Source organism: Giraffa tippelskirchi, chromosome 2 (assembly GCF_054371585.1).
Source record: "Giraffa tippelskirchi isolate mGirTip1 chromosome 2, T2T-mGirTip1v1.2.pri, whole genome shotgun sequence".
In the NCBI taxonomy this organism is placed as follows: Eukaryota; Metazoa; Chordata; class Mammalia; order Artiodactyla; family Giraffidae; genus Giraffa; species Giraffa tippelskirchi.
In genome coordinates, this window is record NC_137276.1 from 168,140,772 (window position 1) to 168,164,393 (window position 23,622).

At 40.5% G+C, this 23,622-nt stretch overlaps 2 protein-coding genes across 8 annotated transcripts in view; one reads left to right on the top strand and one right to left on the bottom strand.

The window, feature by feature from the left end:
- Positions 1-4,994, bottom strand: part of CASR (calcium sensing receptor) — a 29,646-nt gene extending 24,652 nt beyond the window's left edge. For both annotated transcript variants that reach the window (XM_081571808.1, XM_081571807.1), the window contains exons 1-2: positions 4,807-4,994; positions 2,046-2,352 (exon numbers count right to left, since the gene is read on the bottom strand). In XM_081571808.1, the coding sequence (XP_081427934.1) occupies positions 2,046-2,352; positions 4,807-4,994 (495 nt within the window). The remainder of the gene's footprint in view (positions 1-2,045; positions 2,353-4,806) is intronic.
- Positions 1-23,622, top strand: part of ILDR1 (immunoglobulin like domain containing receptor 1) — a 272,897-nt gene that overhangs the window by 37,366 nt on the left and 211,909 nt on the right. For 2 of the 6 annotated variants that reach the window (XR_014077321.1, XM_081571835.1), the window contains exon 2: positions 3,877-3,975. The exons of the other annotated variants lie outside the window; for them this stretch is intronic. The gene's annotated coding sequence lies outside the window, so the exon portion shown is untranslated. The remainder of the gene's footprint in view (positions 1-3,876; positions 3,976-23,622) is intronic. 6 annotated transcript variants of the gene reach the window in all.

Here is a 23,622-nt window from a genome sequence, read left to right on the forward strand (position 1 = left end):
TCTTGTTCTACTATGAGATCTCATCAGGCAGGTAGTTAGATTAATTGTTGAGATGTTATTATTTTTAGAGAGCTCCATTTGCAGACTCAAGTGACAGAAAATATTCAGGCCTTTTGTAAATTCATTTATTATTGTTCACTTCTTGATCTTCTTTTGAAAAATGGGCCAAAAGGGTTTCAAAGATATAAAAATTACAAACAAACATATCCTTCATGGATATGTTTCTCTTAAAGAATGCATTTATAATATTTGTCTACTTTTAGAAAGGCAAACTATAAAAGTTGGGATAAATACCACTTCATTACCCACTCCTCCCCCAAAAAAGCCCCTTAAAAACACACAAAACTTTTTTATTGTAAGAGGGGAGAGTTTCATGAATGATTCAGAAAACTTCTAACCACAACTTTTTCCAGCCAGCCCATTTGTTCCAGCCACTTGGTGGCGTGAGTGGCATAAGAAATACAACTGGGGCCTCTGTCCTCATCTTGCAGGGCAGTGGTTCCCAGCTCTGCTGTGCGTTCAACTCCTCTAGGGAGCTTTCAGAACTTCTGATAGGGTGCATCTCATGTTAATTAAACAAGGATCTCTGGTGGGTGAGTCCTAGTCATCAGTATGTTTAAACCTCTTGAAGTGATTCCAACATGCAGCCATGACAGAGAACTGCTGCCACAGATATACTTACACTGGTTTGACTGATAATTATTACGGTTTCCTCAACGCTTTTAAAATTCAAGTTCAACTTAACTTGATCTTTCATCCAAACCACAATGAATTAAAACCCTCCCCTTCATGTTCTTTATTTACTTGATGGCAGTTACACCTTACATCTGTTGACCATGACAACTTGCTTTAACTGTGTTTTAAAATACTACTGGACAATATGCCAAATATAAAGATGCATATTTGCATCTTGCCCAACACATTTACTGTTGTGGGCTTTGTTAGATCATTTTGGCACAAAGATTACAGAGCCAGGGCTTCCCCATGGGAAACACCTTTAATTCCCTGAAGTAAGGATTCGGGAAATGATGACAAGACTTTCTCAGTTGCCACATATATAGAAAGGGATAATGGCTATCACCAAGGAAATGGAGATCTTCCAGCCTAGAAATGTGAATTCGCAAAGGTACTCTTGCAAATTTTAAATACTAGATGTTGAAGAAAATAATTTAAAGTGATTTATAATTACATTTAAAAATTGATATCAGAGATGCAACAGAGTTGAGCTGATTCTCCCATCCACGGACATTTAGGTTGTTTCCAATTTTTCACTATTATAAATGATGTCACAGACCTATAAATATTAACACACAAAACAGGTTTGCTCTATAGACTTAATGGGAAAAAAAATCAGGTCACAAAATGGCATTTAGAGTTTGCTGTATTTTTTTTTTTTTAGTGAAAAAAAACATGCAACTTTGAACAAATATTTATTAAAGCACTTATTTCAGTGAATTGTTAGTATCTGAAAATGCAGACATCTATTTCCCTATCTAGGCTGAGCTCCTGCACAGTAGACACTGCTTATTTATATACACTCTACAAGTATTTGTTGAATGAAACAGGATATTTTCCTGTTATAGAATGTGCAAAATAATGATTAAATTCTGGTGAGAAAATATGCTCTACTTTCCTCTGAGCTAAACTTTCAACCAGAGGAGAGAGAGACAGAGACTTTTCAGGGAATAGGACTTAGGGCATATAGTTTGGGTTTGAAAGGTGGGATTTACAGCATTTGGTCTTACTCCTTTTAGGAAGGGCAGAAGAATGGCCATAAACACTGAAGTAAAAAAAAAACAAACACAAAGTTTTATGTTTGAAAGAATTTTGGAAGAATTGTGAAGGTCTAGTAGACGTTGATGACTCTGGGGTCTCAGAAATCCCCAATGGTCATGATACAGATAATTAAAAGATCTTTGGTGCCCAAGTAAAGCCAGAGAACGGAAAATATAACAGCAAACTGTATGGACACTGGGTGTGGCATCCTCTGAGCCTGCTGTTCCTGATCCCTGCCCTCATCGCCCCATCTAAGGCAGCATGGGTACCTGGGGGATGTAGAAGAGCCCCAGCAGGTTGGCCACTGCCGTGGAGATGCCTGAGCCAGTAGCTCCCACCACCGCGATGGTAGAGGGGATGTGCTCTGAGCAGTTGCAGAACTCATCAAGGTTCAAAGAGTCGATTTTATTCTGGGCCACAAAACTCAGGGTGGCCTCCAAGGCTTTAGAGACGGTGTTACAAGTGTCGAATATCCTGTATCCCAGGGTCATGTTGGGAAGAAGGGCTGGACTGCTGTTTATTTCCTCTATGGCAAATATCATAGCTTGTAACCAGCGAAATCCTCGGAAATTATACCTGGAAGAAAGAAGAAATGGAAGAAAGCAAGAGGCTTTCTGGTCAACTTTTTCAGAGTACAGACCAGGCAAAGCTGGGTTTGAACTTGGCTCTGTTACTCTAATTTCATGACATTGCCTTTTTTGAGACTCAAAGTCCTCTCTGTAAAACAGGGATAACACCTACATCAGAGGGAGGCTGTGAATATGTGATAACTACACAAAATTCTCAGTGTGGTGCCTCACACGGAGTTAGGGACCAATAATAACAAGGATTGTGGTTAGTAATAGAATGAATCATTTTTCTGCATCATCCAGTAAAGAATCTGAAGTAGCTGATATGAGGTATTTTAATAAAAGTAATACAGAGATTTTTTAAAAAAAGGATCAAGGAAAATATAAATAGATTAGGATTGTAACACATAGGAACCTAAAATTAATTTCAGATTTGCAGTCACAAATATAAACTATGACATTTCTGGAGGTTGAAGGGGAAAGGGAAATGAGTGATCTCATCTTTATAAACAAACAAATATTATGCACAGGAAACTGTTCACAAACAGTGGTTACTTCTGAGTGGTAGAATGATGAGTTTTAACATTGTGGGCTTTTTCTGGTATCTTTTACACTTTGTATTTTTAAAAATGTGCATGCATTGCTTTTCAAAGAACATTATTTTAAATAAAAATCAAGCAAATGAACAAAGAGAAATAGGGTCCATGACATAGCTTTCGCCCTCCCAGGACACAGCACACTGTAAGAACGTGGTAAGTAGTCTAGATCTGCATCAGATCTAGAAGAAAGAGAAGAAAACCTAACCACTCTGAAGGTTCTTTCTTTGTATTGTGGGTTTCATGACTTGAACACAGTGGCAGGGGGAGAGAAATACAAGCTGTTATACTTCACTGTATCAGTTAGCTTCCCAAAGTTCCGGGTCTAACTTTTAATGTGACATTTTCTCTTAGTAATATTTCCTCATATTTCCTTCATTTGTTTATTTTTAAACCTGAAAAGTTATGGAGACATATTATAGAATTTTTCATTACACAAAACATCTATACTGCTAAACGGATTTTCCTATCTCTGTGTGTGTGTGTGTGTGTGTGTGTGTGTGTGTACGCGCGTGCACGTGCACTCTGTTGCTCAGTTGTGTCTGATTCTTTGCAACCTCATGGACTATAGCCTGCCAGGCTCCTCTGTCCATGGAATTTTCCAGGCAAGAATACTGGAGTGGGTTGCCATTTCCTTCTCCAATCTTTCTTTAATACAATTAATATATACATATTACTTCAGGGCAAGCTCTTACGTGATCTCAGCTATGTGTGTGGTACCTGCACAACTCTGTCCTGTAGGGCACAACAAAGAGGATATATGTCCTCATGGATTACGTGAAGGTTATAAGCAGCAGCATCAAAACTCTACACTTAGCTTTTCTGCACTCATAAAAAAAATGTGAGAATGTTATCTAATTTGTCAGCCCTCATTACAACATGAGCAGAAAACCAGTTTTGCTGGAATAATTCTAGTTTTCATTTTCATTTTCTAGCTATTAGGAAGACAAAGGAAAAGTGCTGGATCCCATCTGGAAGTTGTAGGTTTCAAGAGAAAGTGCTCTTCTCTCTCAGAAGATGGATCAAGGCGTGAGGTGCAGTAATGGTCTCTGATGTTCAGATTAAGGATGGTGATATACAGCCTACTATCCTCTGCAGAAGTCAGACACTATTTGAAGGAATTGTGCCCAGTGTTAGATGCCATAAGAAGAGTCATGCTAAATTAGGGAACATTAGACAGAGGGCATCCAGAGTGGTGAGGGTCTGAAAATCATGCCATGAAATAATTATTTAGAAAACCGAGACTATTAGGTCTGGAAAAGAAATGAGTCAACAGGGCATGTTAGCTGTCTTCTAATGGCTGAAGAGAGAGTCCATGAGGGAGTTAGATGGATTCTGTGTTAGCAGGGTAATTTCAGCTTTCTATAAGATTTTCTAATAGGAGTGGTTCCAAATGCTATGGGCTGCATTTTGAAGATACCTGGGTCATGCCAGTCACTGAAGCTTCTTTCAACTTTAAAATCCTTAAAAAAAATCAGAGTGAGGCAGCCAACACTCAATTATGACCACTGGGGCACTTAAGGTCAATGCGAGGTTTTACTACTCAGGTTTGCAAAAACCTACAATAAATTTCTTTCTAGGTACTTAATCTTTCATTAAGCAACACTGCCTCCAGGTGAACAATGATGACTCAGTTACCCAGTGACCGAGCACAGGCTCCAACAGCCAGTGGGTTTTTCTATTTAATATCTTGACATTTGATTTTTAGAAAAATTTCTTTTAAAACAGTGAGGGGAAGGGATAATAAGCACCAGCATGATGACTAATCACCATTTTTGAAAAGAGAACCAACTTTGAAAACATTATTTTGGGATTGGTACAGCTTTTCTCTAACCACCCATAGGAGAAGCAACTTCTGACTTTACCTGATACACTCCACAGACTCCGGCCTCGACTTTAGATCCTGATCTTTTGCTGCAACCCCAAAATGAATAGGAAAGAGCCCCCCGAGGATAATGTCCCCTTTCTTTTGGGCTCGCTGGTCGGGCCCATAGGCGGAAGTGCACCAGGTAGAAAAAGCCAAGAGGATCCAACAGCAGCTGAAAAGTGCCATAGTTCTGCTTTCTCTCCAGGGAGAGGGACACGAGCGCTGGTGGTCTGGGGGCCCCTGAGGACTTTCCCCCGTGGTACGATTCACTCCCTGCAGTGGGGGCACATGTCTACAGAATTACTAGAATGGAACCGTGGTGTTTGAATTTCCACTTCTGCCTTCTCCATTGCAGACTAGTGAGGTGGGTGGCTCTTGAATCTTCAGAAGTCACATCATGCAGAGACCGTGTGTAGTACTTTCTAAAAAAAAGAGAGGCAAAATGAATTCAACTAAGCCTCAATCCCATGTTAGGATGACTGCAACAGAAGCGGCTCAGTATTTCCATTTAGAGAGGCAGGTGGGGAGGGCATGGCTTAGAGGCTTGTGTTTATAGCAATTCATGTAAGATATAGAAACCTTCACTTGCCCATATTCAGAGCAGAACCATGTTTAAAGAGGCCATTGATAAACTAAAGCTCCACTGATGTTGCCACTGAATTTTAATCCATTCATTCTTCTCTATGAATAATGCTTAGAACTGGTCTAGTGGTAGCTGTTCCTTGTATTATAATACTATTAATGCTCTTTTATTCAGCATATATGTTTCTATGGGAAATATAGAGTGGGTCATATTTAAGTTTAAATCTGACTATAAGTCAAACAAAAATGTCAGAGAAGGCCACTTGTTTTTATTTATTATGGCAGCCTCCCATTTTGGGGCCTCTTCATCCCATATCTATGGTTTCAGTTTGTAATGATACTCCATAAACCTTTGAAGAGCAGTTCTTGTAAAAGGATGCAGATAAATCAAGGGTCTGATTATGTTTTACCAGACTCTACAGCTGGATCTAGGGAATGGTCCTTCTGCCTTAGCACCATCATTCTAGTAGGAGCTCTGTGCTTCTCACTTTACACTTTGTTTCACCCTTTCTTTTGTGTGTGTGTGTGTGTGTGTGTTTTGTTTCACCCTTTCTGTGGGTCAACTTCCAATCACCAATTACATGTTGTTTACACAGCCTCTCCTGAGGCTCAGGCCAGGCTCAGGTCCAAGCACTGTAACTGTCAACTGGGCATCTCCACCCCAATGTCTCACAGGTGCTTCCAACTTGACAGACTCTAAACTCACCTTCCTCTCAACCTTGTTCCTCCTCCACTGTTTTCTGGCTCAACAAATGACACACTATCCACAAAGACACAAAATAAGGACTCCTCACTACCTCCTCCCTCTTCTCATGATTGTCCTTCACATTCAAATAGCTACCAAGCCCTATAGACTCTACTTCCTAAATGTCATTTGAATGCACCCACCATTTCCCATTCCCAAGGCCATCTTAAGTCCACCAGCATTTCTTATCTGGATTTGTGCAGTTATTTCCTAAATGGTCTTCCTGTCTCTGGTTTTGTCCCTTTACAATCGACCTTTGCAAGTCTTTGGATGCCATGGAAGGAGTGGTTTGGAGCACAGGCTCTGGAGTTAAACCTGGCTTTGAATCATAGTTCCAACCATTTGACTTTGGAAAAGTTACTTAACCTCTGAACTCAATAAAATAATGCATGGAGAGCCATTAGCACAGTGTAACTAGTAAACTCACAGGAAACACCACCTGTAAAGAATACCTTTCCAGTCTCACTCTTGCTAGTCTTCCCTTTGAAGTGCACACTGCAGCCTCACTGAACTTCCATTACATACTCAAGTACAGGCCTTTTAAAAAATCCTTAGACCTCACATATGTCATTCCTCTACTATGATCCCTCTGGCCTAAACTTTGCCTGGAAAACATCTCTTTGTCTTTCAGCTTTCAGACATCCATAACTGAACTCCTGTGGGCCAGACACAGTCTTGTACCAAAATGTCTGTCCAGCTTGGGAGTGGAGCACAGGTTGGATTTCTAGCCACACTAACCCCTCAGTTGTGCAGCGAGCAACTTAGAGGACTCTTCAAGGACTCTCAGATTAGGTAGGTCCACCTGTTACAGTTTTTTATATCTTGTATCTTGGAGTTCCAGTCTTGGAAGACTGATCACACTTTATTATAATTAGATGCATAAATGTCTGATTTCAGACTCCAAGCTCTTAACCATGGTCATATGCAGCCCCAGCCCCTTAGGAGCCTACCTCCTTCTCTAGTAGTCACACTAGCAGAGGGTGCTGAGCCCCCATTGGAAGGAGCACCCCAGCAGATATTCAACATTCACAGAATTGTCTCCAATCACGTCTGAACATCCATGACTGTCCTAGTTCTATGTCTCCAGTCCTGCTCTCAGACTTTTGGCTTCATTTCTTGTCCTTGGTCATATATTCATTCATACATTTAATAAGTACATGTGCTAAGGACTGGAAATATAAAGGTTCCACACACAAGGATGTTCTCTACCCTCAGGAGCTCCCCAACCAGTAGCCAGAATCTGCCTCAACATTCAGAGGTAAACTATACACACACACATGCACACATATAATAGTAACATTGTTTCCAGTGATTACATTCAACTTTGCTCACCAGCACTTAGCACAATGTCTAAAATAGGAACTGCTGAATAAATGTTTGTTGAATGAATGCATATACAGGAAAGTACTTTGGAAGAAGATAGAAACTAGCATCATGTCAGGTCCTTTAAACATCTAATGTATTTTAAACCTCACAATGGTAAAGAGGGCAATACCAATTCCACTTTCTAGATGGGGAAATGGATTACTCATTTGAGAAATTCTGGTGCTTGAATTAAGAATGACTCAAGAACTCAGAATTTTAAGAAATCCTGTGTGGTGTACTTAATGAGGAAAGGGGACATTATAACTTGCTAGGGGAAGTCTCTGAGACCTGTTAGATTTTTCCTGTGAAAGATTAACTACCTGGAGAAGTTTATTAACTTCATTAGTACATTCAACAGAAAATTTATGGCAAGTAATAGATAAAGTAGAGATTTTGGGTCAATTTGCAGTAGTTAACTCCACGAGTCTAATGTGGTTTCCAAACTACCCTTTTTAGTCTAATTATCAGGGTCTAATTGCTTTCAAAGCTGAGAGTCATTCTATATCCTCCTTCCCCCTTTCCTCCCACATCCAAATATATTGTTCCAATGATTCTACCATCTCTCTCCACTCCGTTTTTGCTTCTTGATTCTTGTTGCCACTGCTGTAGCCAGACTACCATTGCCCCACCACTCCCAACTTCTTTGTTGCAAAAGTTTTCTTTTCTTTCCACATCGTTCCTCCTAACCCCTAGATATTGGCAATCACAGCAGTACCAAGTGTGATCCTAGCACAGTGGATTAACTATTGGGTTCATCATTGTGACTTTAGCTTGTAATAATTAGAATACAAAAGTTCTGAATAATCACTAACATTTCAGTTGTAGGATCTATGGTAGGGACTTTGAATTGTATCCCTCATATTATACTCCTTTTATGGCACAGTAAAATAGTTTTTACCTGGATAAGGTTGTTCAGAATAAATACTAATTTCTCCATAATTATGTGTGGTCATATAACTACATTATAATTATGTGTGGCCATATGACTACGCTTTAGCCAATGGGATGTAAGCTGAAGTACCCTATGGCAGCTTCTAGGAACTGTGCTTAAGAAAGAGTTGGTGTTTGTTCTTTGTTATTTCATCTCCCCCTTCCTCTGTTCTGCTGCATGGAGGTGGATGTGACAGCTGGAGCCTATCTTGAACTATGAGCCATATCCCAGGGAATGATGGTGCTATGACCTGAGGATTTCATGGAGCAGAACCTCAGGCTGTTCCTGAACTTTTGCATGTCAGAGAAAGAAAGCTTCTAGCTGGTTAAGCCACAGTTGGTTTCCCTTGATGGCTCAGTAGTAAAAGAATCTGCCTGCCAATGCAGGAGATGCAGGAGATGCAGGAGAGCCAGTTTGATCCCTGGGTCAGGAAGATCCCCTGGAGGAGAAAATGGCAACCGACTCCAGTATTCTTGCCTGGAAAATCCCATGAATGAGGAACCTGGTGGGCTACATACATGACTGAGTGACTAAGCAGCACATGCACGATAGTAACAGTATCTTATCCAAGAGTCACAAATAAACTCATTTGTTCTCCTCACTATAAGTTCATTTTGCTTAAATCATATATAATCATGTTTACCTCCTGCAAAAAGTATCTCAAACACAAGCTGAAGCTAGTATTTCTTCTTTACCTCAATGGCAGACAGAAGAAGAAGAAATGACTCAGACTAGCTGGTTTTAATTTAGAAGGTCCTTGAAGTCATGAGTGTTTCAGTACTGACAGGTGATTGATTGCTCATTGAGCTCATCTAACAGACTTGGCATGGGAGGTCAGAGCTGACTGGTCTATGGTTCCACAAGGTCATAAGCTTCTAAATTCATGCAATTATTTATTCACTCAAAAAACATTGATTGAGCTCCTCTATTTGCTAGACACTAGGAAGTGCAAGATATTGAGGAAAGAAAGTTGAGATTGTTGTCTTCAAGGCACTAGTGGTTTAAAAGGAGACAGGATGGTGTATTATAATTACAGTGATACAAATGCTAAGAAGAATGAATTAAGCATTGAGAAAGTACAAAGGGAGGAGTGACATTCTTTCTGGTGACTGCCATGAGACAGAATTAATTCCTAGCGGGGACTGGAAGCTTCAAGGGGGTGGGGACTGTCTCTTTTCCTCATTGTAAACTGGCACCAAGCACAGTGCCTAGAACTTAGTAGATGCACCACAGATATTTGCCGAATGAATAAATGAAGCATAACCAGTTAAAACTAGGGACTGGTTGGGCAATTCTAGGATGGAACAGGGAAGGGGTCAACCCACAAGACTGAAAGTTCCCAAGGGAAGGGGCTTCATGATCACAGTTGCATCCCCAGCATGGAACCAGGAACCTGGTACTGAACGGGTGCTCAAAAAATACCTGTTGAACTTGCATTTGCCCAAAGAGTTGGATGGCTCATCCAAATTCCAGAGTCAAGGACAAATTAGCACAGGACAGCGAGGCAAGATTAGGGGGTCAACACAGAAACACTTCAATTTTCATAAAAGAAATCTTGGCTCTTGCCCCATGGCTTTAACATTTTGAGAAAATCTGTAACTCTAGAGGAGAATGGTTTCGCCCACATTTCAGTGAGAGAAAACAGAGGCACAGACCTTCTGAACATAAAATCACTTAGTAAATGAGAAGCACAGCAAGCTCAGAAACTACAATGCCTCAACTCCCAGCCTGCAGAAATAAGAATTCTAGGTTGCCTAGAAAAAAGGTGATTATGAAACCCAAATTGATTTCCAATAGAGATCACTTATCATTTTTCTTCCTAGGGCAAGTACACTGATTTGTCTCTGGTTTATTATACTGTAATCTTTGCCCTCTTTCGTCATGCTAATTTTGAAGAATACTAACAGTAAGGTGTGAAGCCAATACTGCAGAAAGATGAAACGTGTATGTTTTAATGAGAGTGAACAGGAGGGAAAAAGCCTGAGAAAATTCAACTGATAATCACAAAACCCCGTGGAGCTGGATGTGGTTATAGGTTTTTTACCTCTTGCTGAGGACACATCCACAATGTGGGTTATTATAAGCACCTGATACACATTTGCCAAAGAATTAGGGATCTCTTATCTGTGATCACCGATGTGACTGACCTCAGTTCTGTGTCAGACTTCACTCTTTCTATATGAAAGCAGGGGACATCTTGTTTTACCATGAGGGCCCTCTTTCAGCACCGCGGGAGCACAGACTGCCGGGTCACACTCGGCTGCCTCTCTCCAGCCCTGCTCGCCACCGCCCACCAGCTGCACAGGTTCTTACCCTCCATCTCCCTGACGACAGGTGTGACTTTTGAAGAGTCCATGCCTCATTTAGCTCTGGTAATGGCTTAATTGAGTCGGAAAATGCAAGGACAGGAGCGTGATAAAAACCAGCTGAGTTGGGTTCCTGTTAGTCATTGGAAAAAGCTACCAGGGAAGGGCCGAGAAAGGAAGGATGGACTTGAGTGGGGAGAAGCAGCATGGGGTGCTGAGCAAAGTGGGGGAGAGAGCTCAGACAAAGCAAATAAAGAAGATGAATAGGAAAGGAAATGGACATTCATTAATGTTGTACTATCAGCTCCTTGATGCAGGGCCTGGGACCTGGAGGGGTTCTGTGAATGACTGAATGACTATGTGTGTGGAGGGCCCAGGGCATGAAACACTGTCTTAGAAGTTTACAGAACTATTGCAAAAAGAGACAGAAGAAGAAAAAATAGAATGGGTGTTGAGGGGGGTGAAAATTCCAAGTTAAAAAATGACAAGAAATGCTCATTTCTTTGGTTGAGAATCTCGTGAGTTGAAAATAAGTGGACACTGGCTTTGGGCTTTGATTTTGCCTGTGCTGTTCCATGGCAGAACTGAATGAGTTCCTGGGGGTGTGAGACACAAGTTATGAAATTCCTTGTCCTGAAATGTTTCCTTTAAGAAAGCTCTACTGATAGATGTGTGGACGCCCTCAGACTTAATGAAATGGTTCAGGTGAAAAGTAAAGACATGCAAGTCAAGTTTTTATAGAGAAAATGCCAGAGCTTCAAGTCCTATGTGAAAGAACGACTTCTGTTGAGTAATGTCTCAGTTGGAGAAGGAAACAGCAACCCGCTCCAGTATTCTTGCCTGGAGAATCCTGTGGACGGAGGAGCCTGGTGGGCTGCCGTCTGTAGGGTCGCACAGAGTCGGACACAACTGAAGTGACTTAGCAGCAGCAGCAATGTCTCAGTATTGCCTTTCAAAATCTCAGGGAACCCTGACAACCCAGGGTGGCATTTTTCAGCTTGGTTCCCCAAGATGACCTGCCACCACAAGGTATTCTGCGGGTAAAATAAGGCTGTGTACTTTATGCCACAAGGGCACATTCACCTCCCAAAAGCTCTGATTAAGTCTTGCAGTAAAGAAAGCTGCTTCACTTTAACCCACTCATCCCCAAATTTATTTCAGCCTGGGACACTTTTCTCCCTTCAGGACACTTGTTACAATGTTGTGAAGTACAGGCTGGGGAAAGTGCTGACCTAGGTGAAAGCATAAAACCCTTCACCTGAGCCTTTTCCAGTCTCTCTGGATGCATTTTTGAATGGGGAGGTATGTCTGCCTCTCCCTGGACCTAGCATTTTTTGTAACCCCAGCTATGAAATTCCAAAAGGTAATACCAGAGAGAAGGAGAGATTGAGGTGGGAGAGGTGAGCACTGACGCATACTAGAGTCATTTTCCGGTTTTGAGCATATATGCCCTCTCTTCCTGTGGGAGTATTTCTGCTGAACTCAATAAACTTGCACACCAAGCCTTTCTCTCTCTTACTTGCAGCTCTTCTGGCCTCAAAACTGTGTCCCCCTACAAGGACCATGGGAACATGCAGTGGTGTGCTGGCAAACCAGCTCTTTGAAGGCCAAGTGAAAAACAAAAACAAACCCCCAAATGCCCTGATTTGTAGTGTTTACTGAATGTTCCCACCATGGCTGAATTCAAGCTACCAATGGCTTAACAAACAACTTACATGAATCCTTGATATTTAACCACGGGCTCTTGTGAACCACTAGAATCTACTGCAGCATACCACTGGGACACATCTCTAAGTAAATGGAATCCTGGTCTTTGGCAAAACTGCCCAAACTACTTTATAGACATTATGAATCTTTTATCTCCTCCTGTTTCCCTCTCTGCTCCAACTGGTAGGAAGCTGCAAGCCAAATTTGTGGCCCCACTCTAGCTAAGATAGAAACTAGAAGCAAGCATTTTTGTGTTCTAGTATTACTTATGGTATTACTTTTTCTTATTTCTTACTGCTCTTGTTTCACTCCAATTTCCTCACCATGTTAAATATTTCATTTTTATAAATGGTGATGGGAATATAAACACACAAACAAATGCATGAATCTGGTGTTTGTTGCAGGCAATAAGTGTCCCCAGGTGAAACTCCCTGTGTAATTAGGAAGAAGGCTAGGAAAGTCATTATTTCCTCATTGAGTGAGTAGATTTAAACAGACTGGGACACCAGGTCATTAGTTTAAAATAAATTGCAGAATTTTAGAGGTAGAAGGGACCTGGGAAGTTTATCTAGTTTATACTGAAGACTTCTGACTCATTGATGTTTGGATTGTGGTGGCCAGTTTTATCACGTGTAGGAACTGGAACTCAGAACTCATTGAAAAAACTCATTGTAAGGTTTAGTAATGAAAAGGAAGTAATTTTCTTTCTTTCTTTCTTTTTTCTGATTTGTCAGTGTACCCTAGTGTGTCTTAGTATTATTTTAGGTCTTTGAAAATTAAACTTATTTTCAATTACAGCCTGAAATCTATTGTGGGAATTCTCATAGTTTTAATTGGACCTCAGGTGCACAAAATTGGATTAATCCATGGTTGGTGACACAGCCTCATCATTGGCCCTTGCCTAGTTGTTTTTTCTTTCTTTATTATTTTGATTTTTTTTTTCTGTTCTTATATCTTTCCCATTTTTTCATCAGAGTTTTGGTCCTTTCTCCTCAAATTTAAGAGTTCTTTATATATTTCAGATTAGCCCTGTATCTGTGATATATGTTGCAAATGTTTTCTATTTTGGCAGCTCTTTTTTGATTTTATCTTACCATGAAATTTTAAAAAACACTTTCACATAGCCAAATTTTGAATTATATCTTTTACTGCCATTGGATTTTGAGTCAATGTTAGAAAGCTTTTCCTTACATTAAGTTTATAGAGAAATTCACCATAATTTTCTAGTTTATTATTTTCAATCAATTTCTTTTTTACATTTAGTTTCCTAAAGAGGGTGGACTTTATTTTAGTATATGGTGTAAGGTATGGATCTTTTTTTTTTTTTTCTGCTGTATCCTTGTCCATCTTTTATTTATTTGTTTATTTTTGGCTGCACTGGGTTATCATTGCTGCACAGGCTTTTCTCTAGTTGTGTTAACTTGGGGCTACTCTCCAGCTGCAATGCAGGGGCTTCTTATTGCAGTGGCCTCTCCTGTTGTGGAGCACTGGCTATAGGATGCACAGGCTCAGTAGTTGTGGCTCCAGGGCTCTAGAGCACAGGCTCTATAGTTGTGGTGGATGGTATTAGTTGCTCCACAGCCTGTAGGATCTTCCTGGACCAGGGATTAAACCAGTGCCTCCTACATTGGCAGTCAGATTCTTAACCTCTGAGCCATCAGGGATGCCCTAAGGTTTGGATTTAATTTTATCTTTTTTCCAAGTGGCTGCTTGCTTGTGCCAGCAATAGTTATTAGAAAGCCCATCTTCACTTCCATGATTTAAGATACCACATTTATTATCTCCATATTTATTCAGATACACTTCAGGTCTTTCTATTTTGTTCTACTGGGCTATAGTTCTATTCTTTTGCAGTAGTATGTTATTTTCATTATGGGAACATGTAGTATAGTTTCATACCTAGTACAGTTTGATACCTGGTAGACTGGTCCACCTTTGTAGCTTGTATTTCTTAGTGTGTCCCAGCTATTACTGCATGTTTGTTTTTCCTTAACAACTTTAGCATCAACTTGTCAGCTCCACAAATATCAGCTTGTAGCTATTTTTACTGGGATTGTGTTTCACCTTTATGATGATGAATTGTCCTATCTAAGAACAGAAATGCCTTACCTTTTGTTCAAGTCTGATTTTCGAGTGTTTCATCTGTTAGGTTTTGCACATTTTTGTCAAGTTTATTTCTAAGTATTTAATCACCTTTGTTATTATAAATAGACATTCCTTTACAATTATGGCCTTAAGCTGGTCATTGTTTGTGTCTGTGAAAGCTATTGTGTTTCATATGTCAATTATATATCAGATACCTTGCTGAGTTCTTTTACGATTTAAATTAGCTTTACTGTTCATTGATTCTCTAGCATCTTCTAGAGATATTCCTTTTTCTTTCAAACAATTTTTTTTTTTTCCACGCATGTGGAATCTTAATTCTCATAGCAGGGATTGAACCCGCACCCTCTGCAGTGGAAGCACAGTGTCTTAACCACTGGACTACCAGGGAAGACCCTATCATTTCTTTTTTTATTGAGATATAATTAACACATAACATTGTATTAGTTCCAGATGTGTAACATAATGATTCATTTGACATTTGCATATATTGTGGAATGATCACACAATAAGTTTTGTTAATATCATCACCATTCATAGTCACAAGCTTTTTTTTCCTTGTAATGAAACTTTTAAGATCTACTTCATTAGCAACTTTCAAATATACAATACAGTACTATTAACTGTATTATTATAGTCCCCATGTTGTACATTACATTTCCATGACTTATTTATAATTGGAAGATTGTACCTTTTGACCAATTTCTTTTATTTCTTTACTGACCCACTTTTATTTCTTTACTTCTGACTTATTTTTAATTATGAATAAAATCTATCATCCAAAACAAAGAACATCAGTAGAAACCTATGTTCCCCTCTTGTATACTGTTCTGCCTCCCTCCCACCAAAGAAACCATCACCCTAAACCATGCATTCATCATTTCTTTGCTTTCCTCCCCACCCTCACCCCCCAGAACACCTGCTTAAAGACTTTTTAAATCATAATAAAGACTGGGAAGATACACATCAAAATGATGAGTGATTAGATCTCAGTGATGAGATTTGTATTTTTCCTTGTGTGTGTGTGTGGTTTTTTTTTTTTTGGTTTTGAAAAAAAAGTATTACTTTTAAATCAGAGGAAGGCATTATTGTAAAATTTTACTTAAAAGGATGGCAATACAAAACATAAACATTTACCAAAAATGAAAAACATTGCAAAAAAGAGATTTTACTAAGATTTTACTATCTAGTTTTAGTATATATGGGCTTCCTGGAAAGCTCAGCCGGTAAAGAATCCGCCCGCAGTGCAGGAGACCCTGTTTCAGCTCCTGGGTTGGGAAGATCCCCTGGAGGAGGGCATGGCAATCCACTCAAGTATTCTTGCCTGGAGAATTCCTATGGACAGAGGAGCCTGGCGCGCTACACTCCATAGGGTCACACAGAGTCAGACGTGATGGAGTGACTAAGCATGTACACGCTTAGTATATATACTCTGAAATATATTTTGAAAATATGCCTATGGATACTTTTACTTCTTCATATCCTCCATACTTTTTTTTCTTATTTTTAACTCTCATTTTTACCTCATCTCACTTCTCTCTCTCTCTCTTAAAATAAACTTTTAATTTATATCTAAGACATCAGCTATGTAAAATCATAGGAGAACTGGCACAATGTAAACATATCCATGTAGGCAGCATCCAGATCCAGAAAAGAACCAGAATCCCTGAAGTCTCACTCATGACTCCTCCCAGTCATTACCCTTCACCCAAGGTAAGCCTGACCCCAGAGAAGGGCATGGCTACCCACTCCAGTATTCTTGCCTGGAGAATTCCATGGACAAAGGAACCTGGTGGGCTATAAGTTCATGGGGTTGCAAAGGGTTGGACATGACTGAGTGACTAACACTTTCACACTTCACAACCAACAACCTGACCTCTTAACATTACAAACCAGTGTTCCATATTTTTGAACTTTGTATAAATGGAATTATACAATATATACTTTCTTGTGTCTGCCTTTTGTCCAAATTGTTTTCGCAAGATTCATCTGCATTGTTATATGTAACCACAGTTTGTTTTTCTCACCATTACATAGAATTTTATATGATTATATAATACATTATCCACCTCCCTGTTGATGAACTGTTTGGAGTTTTAATGAATAGTGCTGCTGTGAATATTATTGAATATGTCTTTTGGTGAAATATGTTGAGTATATACCTAGAAGTGGAAATGTGGGGTCATGGAGTTTGTGTATGTTTAGCTCCAGTAGATAATGCAAAGATTTTTTTAAATGGTTGTAACCAGTTTATTCTTGCCTTGAGAACCCCATGAACAGTATGAAAAGGCGAAAAGATAGGACACTGAAAGATGAACTCCCCAGGTCAGTAGGTGTCCAATATGCTACTGGAGATCAGTGGAGAAATAACTTCAGAAAGAATGATGGGATGGAGCCAAAGCAAAAACTATACCCAGCTGTGGATGTGACTGGTGATAGACGCAAAGTCCAATGCTGTAAAGAGCAATATTGCATAGGAACCTGGAATGTTAGGTCCATGAATCAAGGCAAATTGGAAGTGGTCAAACAGGAGATGGCAAGAGTGAACATCGACATTCTAGGAATCCATGAACTAAGATAGACTGGAATGGGTGAATTTAACTCAGATGACCATTATATTTACTACTGTGGGCAGGAATCCCTTAGAAGAAATGGAGTAGCCATCATGGTCAACAAAAGAGTCTGAAATGCAGTACTTGGATGCAATCTCAAAAACGACAGAATGATCTCTGTTCATTTCCAAGGCAAACCATTCAGTATCATGGTAATCCAAGTCTATGCCCCGACCAGTAACGCTGAAGAAGCTGAACTTGAATGGTTCTATGAAGACCCACAAGACCTTTTAGAACTAACACCCAAAAAAGATGTCTTTTTCATTATAGGGGACTGGAATGCAAAAGTAGGAAGTCAGGAAACACCTGGCATAACACGAAAATTTGGCCTTGGAGTACAGAATGAAGCAGGGCAAAGGCTAATAAGAGTTTTGCCAAGAGAACACACTGGTCATAGCAAACACCCTCTTCCAACAACACAAGAGAAGACTCTACACGTGGACATCACCAGATGGTCAACACTGAAATCAGATTGATTATATTCTTTGCAGCCAAAGATGGAGAAGCTCTATACAGTCAACAAAACAAGACCGGGAGAAGACTGTGACTCAGATCATGAACTCCTTATTGCCAAATTCAGACTTAAATTGAAGAAAGTAGGGAAAACCACTAGACCATTCAGGTATGACCTAAATCAAATCCCTTATGAGTATACAGTGGAAGTGACAAACAGATTTTAGGGACTAGATCTGATAGACAGAATGCCTGATGAACTATGGACAGAGGTTTGTGACATTGTACAGGAGACAGGGATCAAGAACATTCCCATGGAAAAGAAATGCAAAAAAGCAAAATGGCTGTCTGAGGAGGCCTTACAGATAGCTGGGAAGAGAAGAGAAGCGAAAAGCAAAGGAGAAAAGGAAAGATATTCCCATCTGAATGCAGAGTTCCAAAGAATAGCAAGGAGAGATAAGAAAGCCTTCCTCAGTGATCAATGCAAAGAAATAGAGGAAAACAACAGAATGGGAAAGACTAGAGATCTCTTCAAGAAAATTAGAGATACCAAGGGAACATTTCATGCAAAGATGGGCTCAATAAAGGACAGAAATGGTATGGACCTAACAGAAGCAGAAGATATTAAGAAGAGGTGGCAAGAATACACAGAAGAACTGTACAAAAAAGATCTTCACGACCCAGATAATCACTATGGTGTGATCACTCACCTAGAGCCAGACATCCTGGAATGTGAAGTCAGGTGGGCCTTAGAAAGCATCACTACGAACAAAGCTAGTAGAGGTGATGGAATTCCAGTTGAGCTATTTCAAATCCTCAAAGATGATGCTGTGAAAGTGCTGCACTCAATATGCCAGCAAATCTGGAAAACTCAGCAGTGGCCACAGGACTGGAAAAGGTCAGTTTTCATTCCAATCCCAAAGAAAGGCAATGCCAAAGAATGCTCAAACTACCACACAATTGCACTCATCTCACACGGTAGTAAAGTAATGCTCAAAATTCTCCAAGCCAGGCTTCAGCAATATGTGAACCATGAACTTCCAGATGTTCAAGCTGGTTTTAGAAAAGGCAGAGGAACCAGAGATCAAATGGCCAATATCCGCTGGATCATCGAAAAAGCAAGAGAGTTCCAGAAAAACATCTATTTCTGCCTTATTGACTATGCCAAAGCCTTTGACTGTGTGGATCACAATAAACTGTGGAAAATTTTGAAAGAAATGGGAATACCAAACCACCTGACCTGCCTCTTGAGAAACCTGTATGCACGTCAGGAAGCAATAGTTAGAACTAGACATGGAACAACAGGCTGGTTCCAAATAGGAAAAGGAGTACGTCAAGGCTGTATATTGTCACCCTGCTTATTTAACTTATATGCAGAGTACATCATGAGAAACGCTGGGCTGGAAGAAACACAAGCTGGAATCAAGATTTCTGGAAGAAATATCAATAACCTCAGATATGCAGATGACACCACCCTTATGGCAGAAAGTGAAGAAGAACTAAAGAGCCTCTTGATAAAAGTGAAAGAGGAGAGTGAAAAAGTTGGCTTAAAGCTCAACGTTCAGAAAACTAAGATCATGGCATCTGGTCCCATCACTTCATGGCAAATAGATGGGGAAACAGTGGAAACAGTGTCAGACTTTATTTTTTTGGGCTCCAAAATCACTGCTGATGGTGATTGCAGCCATGAAATTAAAAGATGCTTACTCCTTGGAAGGAAGGTTATGGCCAACTTAGATAGCATATTTAAAAGCAGAGACATTACTTTGCCAACAAAGGTCCATCTAGTCAAGGCTATGGTTTTTCCAGTGGTCATGTATGGATGTGAGAGTTGGATGGTGAAGAAAGCTGAGCGCCGAAGAATTGATGCTTTTGAACTGTGGTGTTGGAGAAGACTCTTGAGAGTCCCTTGGATTGCAAGGAGATCCAAGCAGTCCATCCTAAAGGAGATCAGTCCTGGGTGTTCATTGGAAGGACTGATGTTGAAGCTGAAACTCCAATACTTTGGCCACCTCATGCGAAGAGTTGACTCATCGGAAAAGATCCTGATGCTGGGAAGGATTGGGGGCAGGATGAGAAGGGGACGACAGAGGATGAGATGGTTGGATGACATCACTGACTCGATGGACACGGGTTTGGGTAGACTCCGGGAGTTGGTGATGGACAGGGAGGACTGGCGTGCTGCAATTTATGGGGTCGCAAAGAGTCGGACATGACTGAGCGACTGAACTGAACTGAACTGCACCAGTTTATCTTCCCATCAGTAGCATATGAAAATTTCCACTGATCCATATCCTTGCCCACCCTTGGTATTGCCAGTCTTTTATATTGTGGTCATCTCTTGCTTTCCTTTTATATAGTGATATTGTGTCCATCTGTATTCCTAAAAAGTATTAAAATTATTTTTACTTTTGAACTTTATACAAGTGTATCATGCTGTAATCTTCTGAGACTTACTTTTTTGGCTTGATATTGTATCAATAAGATTTGCCTATATGACTTTGTTTTACTACAGTTCATCATTTGACTGCTGCATAATAGTCCACTGTGTGACTATATCACACTTATGCACTTTCCCACTGATGGGCATTTGGACTGTTGCAGTAAATGGCAATCCTTTCCTTCAAGTTTGCTCCAGGACTGTGCAGGAATCATGCAAGAGCTTAAGAAATTCTAAAGAAACTTGAAATGGATAACTGCTATTAATTTCTTGCACATTTGCAAGGCCAGAATGACATACCCCAAGTGTTTTATCACCCTGCTTTCAAGAAGAGTTTTTTCCTCAAAGTTAATGAAAATTACATACATTTAAACAATTAGGGCTGTTTCCTCTTGCTTATTTTACCACTGCAATGAAAGACCAGAGGTAGAAAACTCTCAATCATTTAAAGATAGAATAGAGTGGCTTCATTTTTTTTCAGGCTTAACAGCCCAAATTTCTTTCAAATGTTTCTGCTTAGGGTTAGCTCAAATATTTTCTAAAGAGATAATACACTCATATCCCATGGACTTTCTCTAACTCTGTCATTTTTTAGAGTATGCTAACAAAACTTGGTACCATGGTTGAGACTGACCTCAGGTGGAGGTATACCACATCCCAGTCCTTCCATGACAGATCTCAGGATGTGTTTGCCACCTTTTGCCCATAACTCCACACTCTAGCTGACTCACATCCACATTCTGTCATTTAGGTCCTCCTTATTTTTCTAATACGGAGAAGGCAATGGCAACCCACTCTAGTACTCTTGCCTGGAAACTCCCATGGACGGAGGAGCCTGGTAGGCTGCAGTCCATGGGGTTGCGAAGAGTCGGACACGACTGAGCGACTTCACTTTCAGTTTTCACTTTCATATATTGGAGAAGGAAATGGCAACCCACTCCAATGTTCTTGCCTGGAGAATCCCCGGGATGGTGGAGCCTGGTGGGCTGCTGTCTATGGGGTTGCACAGGGTCGGACACGACTGAAGCGACTTAGCATCAGCAGCAGCAGCATTTTTCTAATATACATTTGATTGAACAGTCCTATCCAAACTTACATATGTATGTTTTAAATCCCCAAATATATCACAGTGCAACCATTCAAACTGAATATTATGTTATTATTGAAGAACTATTGCACCCTGTTAAGTTCATTTTGGATTTTGTTCCTATTTTTTAAGGACCATGTCTCCCTGTCAGGAAATTCCAGTAAAATTTTAAGGACTTATTAACTGGCCTAACTCTGCACAGAATCATGAGCCATTGTTTAAAAAAAAACAAATCCTGCAACATGCCACCTTCCATTGCCTCTATGAGAAGATGCTCCATTGTTATTGACACCTGCTGCTCTTCTGGAGAAAGCCTGTCTCAAAGTGATAAACCTTCCCCAAATAAATCACATCTATGTTCCTATAAGCCTGACTTTGAAGCTGGAATATGCGACACATCCTCACACATGGTGGAAACCCATTCAGTTGATTTTCTGTAATGTGGTACCCCTCAGGCAGAACTGTGACTGTATAAAGAGCTTCGTATCTGTCAGGCTGGGTGCAGGGCAATGTGAGGTCCTTGGATCATCAGCAGCAGCAGCATCACCTGGGAACTTGTTAGAAACTCAAGTTCCTGGTCCCATCCCAATCTACTGAATTAGAAATTCTGTGGGTGGGACCTAGCAACCTGTGTTTTAACAGGCCCTCTTGGTGAATCTATTGTACATTTAATTTTGAGAAACACTGCATTAGCTCAGGTGAATAGTCTATTCTTGGCCCTGAAAAATCTGTTTCCTAAAATATGATTTTCAGAATGAAATTTTTTCCCCACAATACTATAATTGCTTCCCCCAACTCCTGTCTGTCCCTACCTGCATAACCTAGCAAAACACAAATGCACAGGAACAACAACAGTTTCCTGTTAATTCATTCTTCAGTTTCCTTGAAATTTTTCTCATGCAATAATTGCTAACATTTTATGACACTAGTATTCCAGGAAACATAATTCAGAAATCATTGCTCTCTTGCTAGGGTAACTTTCTGAAATGCATGCATAAGCAGGACACATGTTCTGTGAACTAGAGAAAATGGCCACTTACCACAGACTGGCCACTTCTTGCCCTTTCTCCCAAGAAATGGAGGGCTTTCCATTCTATCTGGGCTTCCCTGCTGGCTCAGTGGCTAAAGAGTCTGTGTGCAGTGTGGGAGAACTATATTTGATCCCTGGCTTGAGAAGATCCCCTGGAGAAGGAAATGGCAACCCACTCCAACATTCGTGCCTGGAGAATTCCATGGACAGAGGAGCCTGGTGGGCTACAGTCCGTGGGGTCACAAAGATTCGGACACAACTGAGTGACTAACACCTTCACCCATTCCATCTGGTTTCCATTCTCCTCTACCTTTCCCTGCAGAATCTTGGGAGCTCTATTTTTAAACCTAAATCTTTCATTATTAACCATTTTAAAATTTGCAAAATTTGAGGTACATACTCCTCACAGCCAGTACATTAACCCCAGAAGCCCAGGAAGGTGCAGAACCCTGTTCGCATGGGGCCATTAGAAGTCACCTTCACAAATACTCCATGTTTAGCATCATTGGTCTCTTCTGCTCTCTCTGAGAGTCCTTCCAGGGGCTCAGAAAGGCCTCTCTTCCCCAGGAACTGGAACAGTCCTGAACACTCTGAATCCCTGGCCATCCAGTATACTCTCAGTGTTCTCTGCCAGCCCCTGAGCCAGTGAGGGGCTCCTGAAGAGCTGGTCAGGGTAAGAAGCAGCCACCAGAGGCTTTACAAAGAGCTCCCCCCATCTCAAAAAATGTCCTCGTTCCTTTTTTGAAATAAAATTCTATTCTCTTATTTTTGCTTTCTTCTCTCTCTTTCTTTCCTTTGTCTTTTGGAAGTTTTTAACTTTTTAAAAAGTCTTATCTTTCTGATGAAAAATAAAGCTCTTTTACAAGTTACAAGTAAGGTTATTATCCCTGCTCTTATTCAGCCATGCTCATGTGTCAATTACAGGAGACCAAGGGTCAGCACACCAAGCCAGTGGGCCAAAACTGGCCTACCTCTTTTTGTAGATAGTTTTCTTGAAATACAGGCATGCATATACACTTGCATATTATCTGTGGTTACTTTGGGGCTAAAAGGGCAGATTGAGTAGTGAAGGTTTGGTCCATTCAGAGACTGTCTGGTCCACAAAGCCTGAAATGTTAACTGTTTGGTCTATTGACCCCTGGATTACACGGAACATGGCGAAAACTCTACTTTTGCCATGACTATATGCTAACAGCTTTGGAAATAGTTATGTGCCTGGTGTGAGCAACGGTTTCTGCAGGTTAAAAGGAGCTGACTCCACTAGCCTTCTCAGAGGAATGAGTCCAACAGTCTGTCCTGTGGCCAGAGAAACAGGTCACTTCTTCCCCCTGGTTGCCATCTGACTCAGGAGGTGTCAGGGGTGGTATTTGTTTACCATCTGTTTGCATGAACAGAGTAGAGTGGGTTGTCCAATGGGACTCTCCCCACAGTGAAAACACTTTAGCTAAGGATG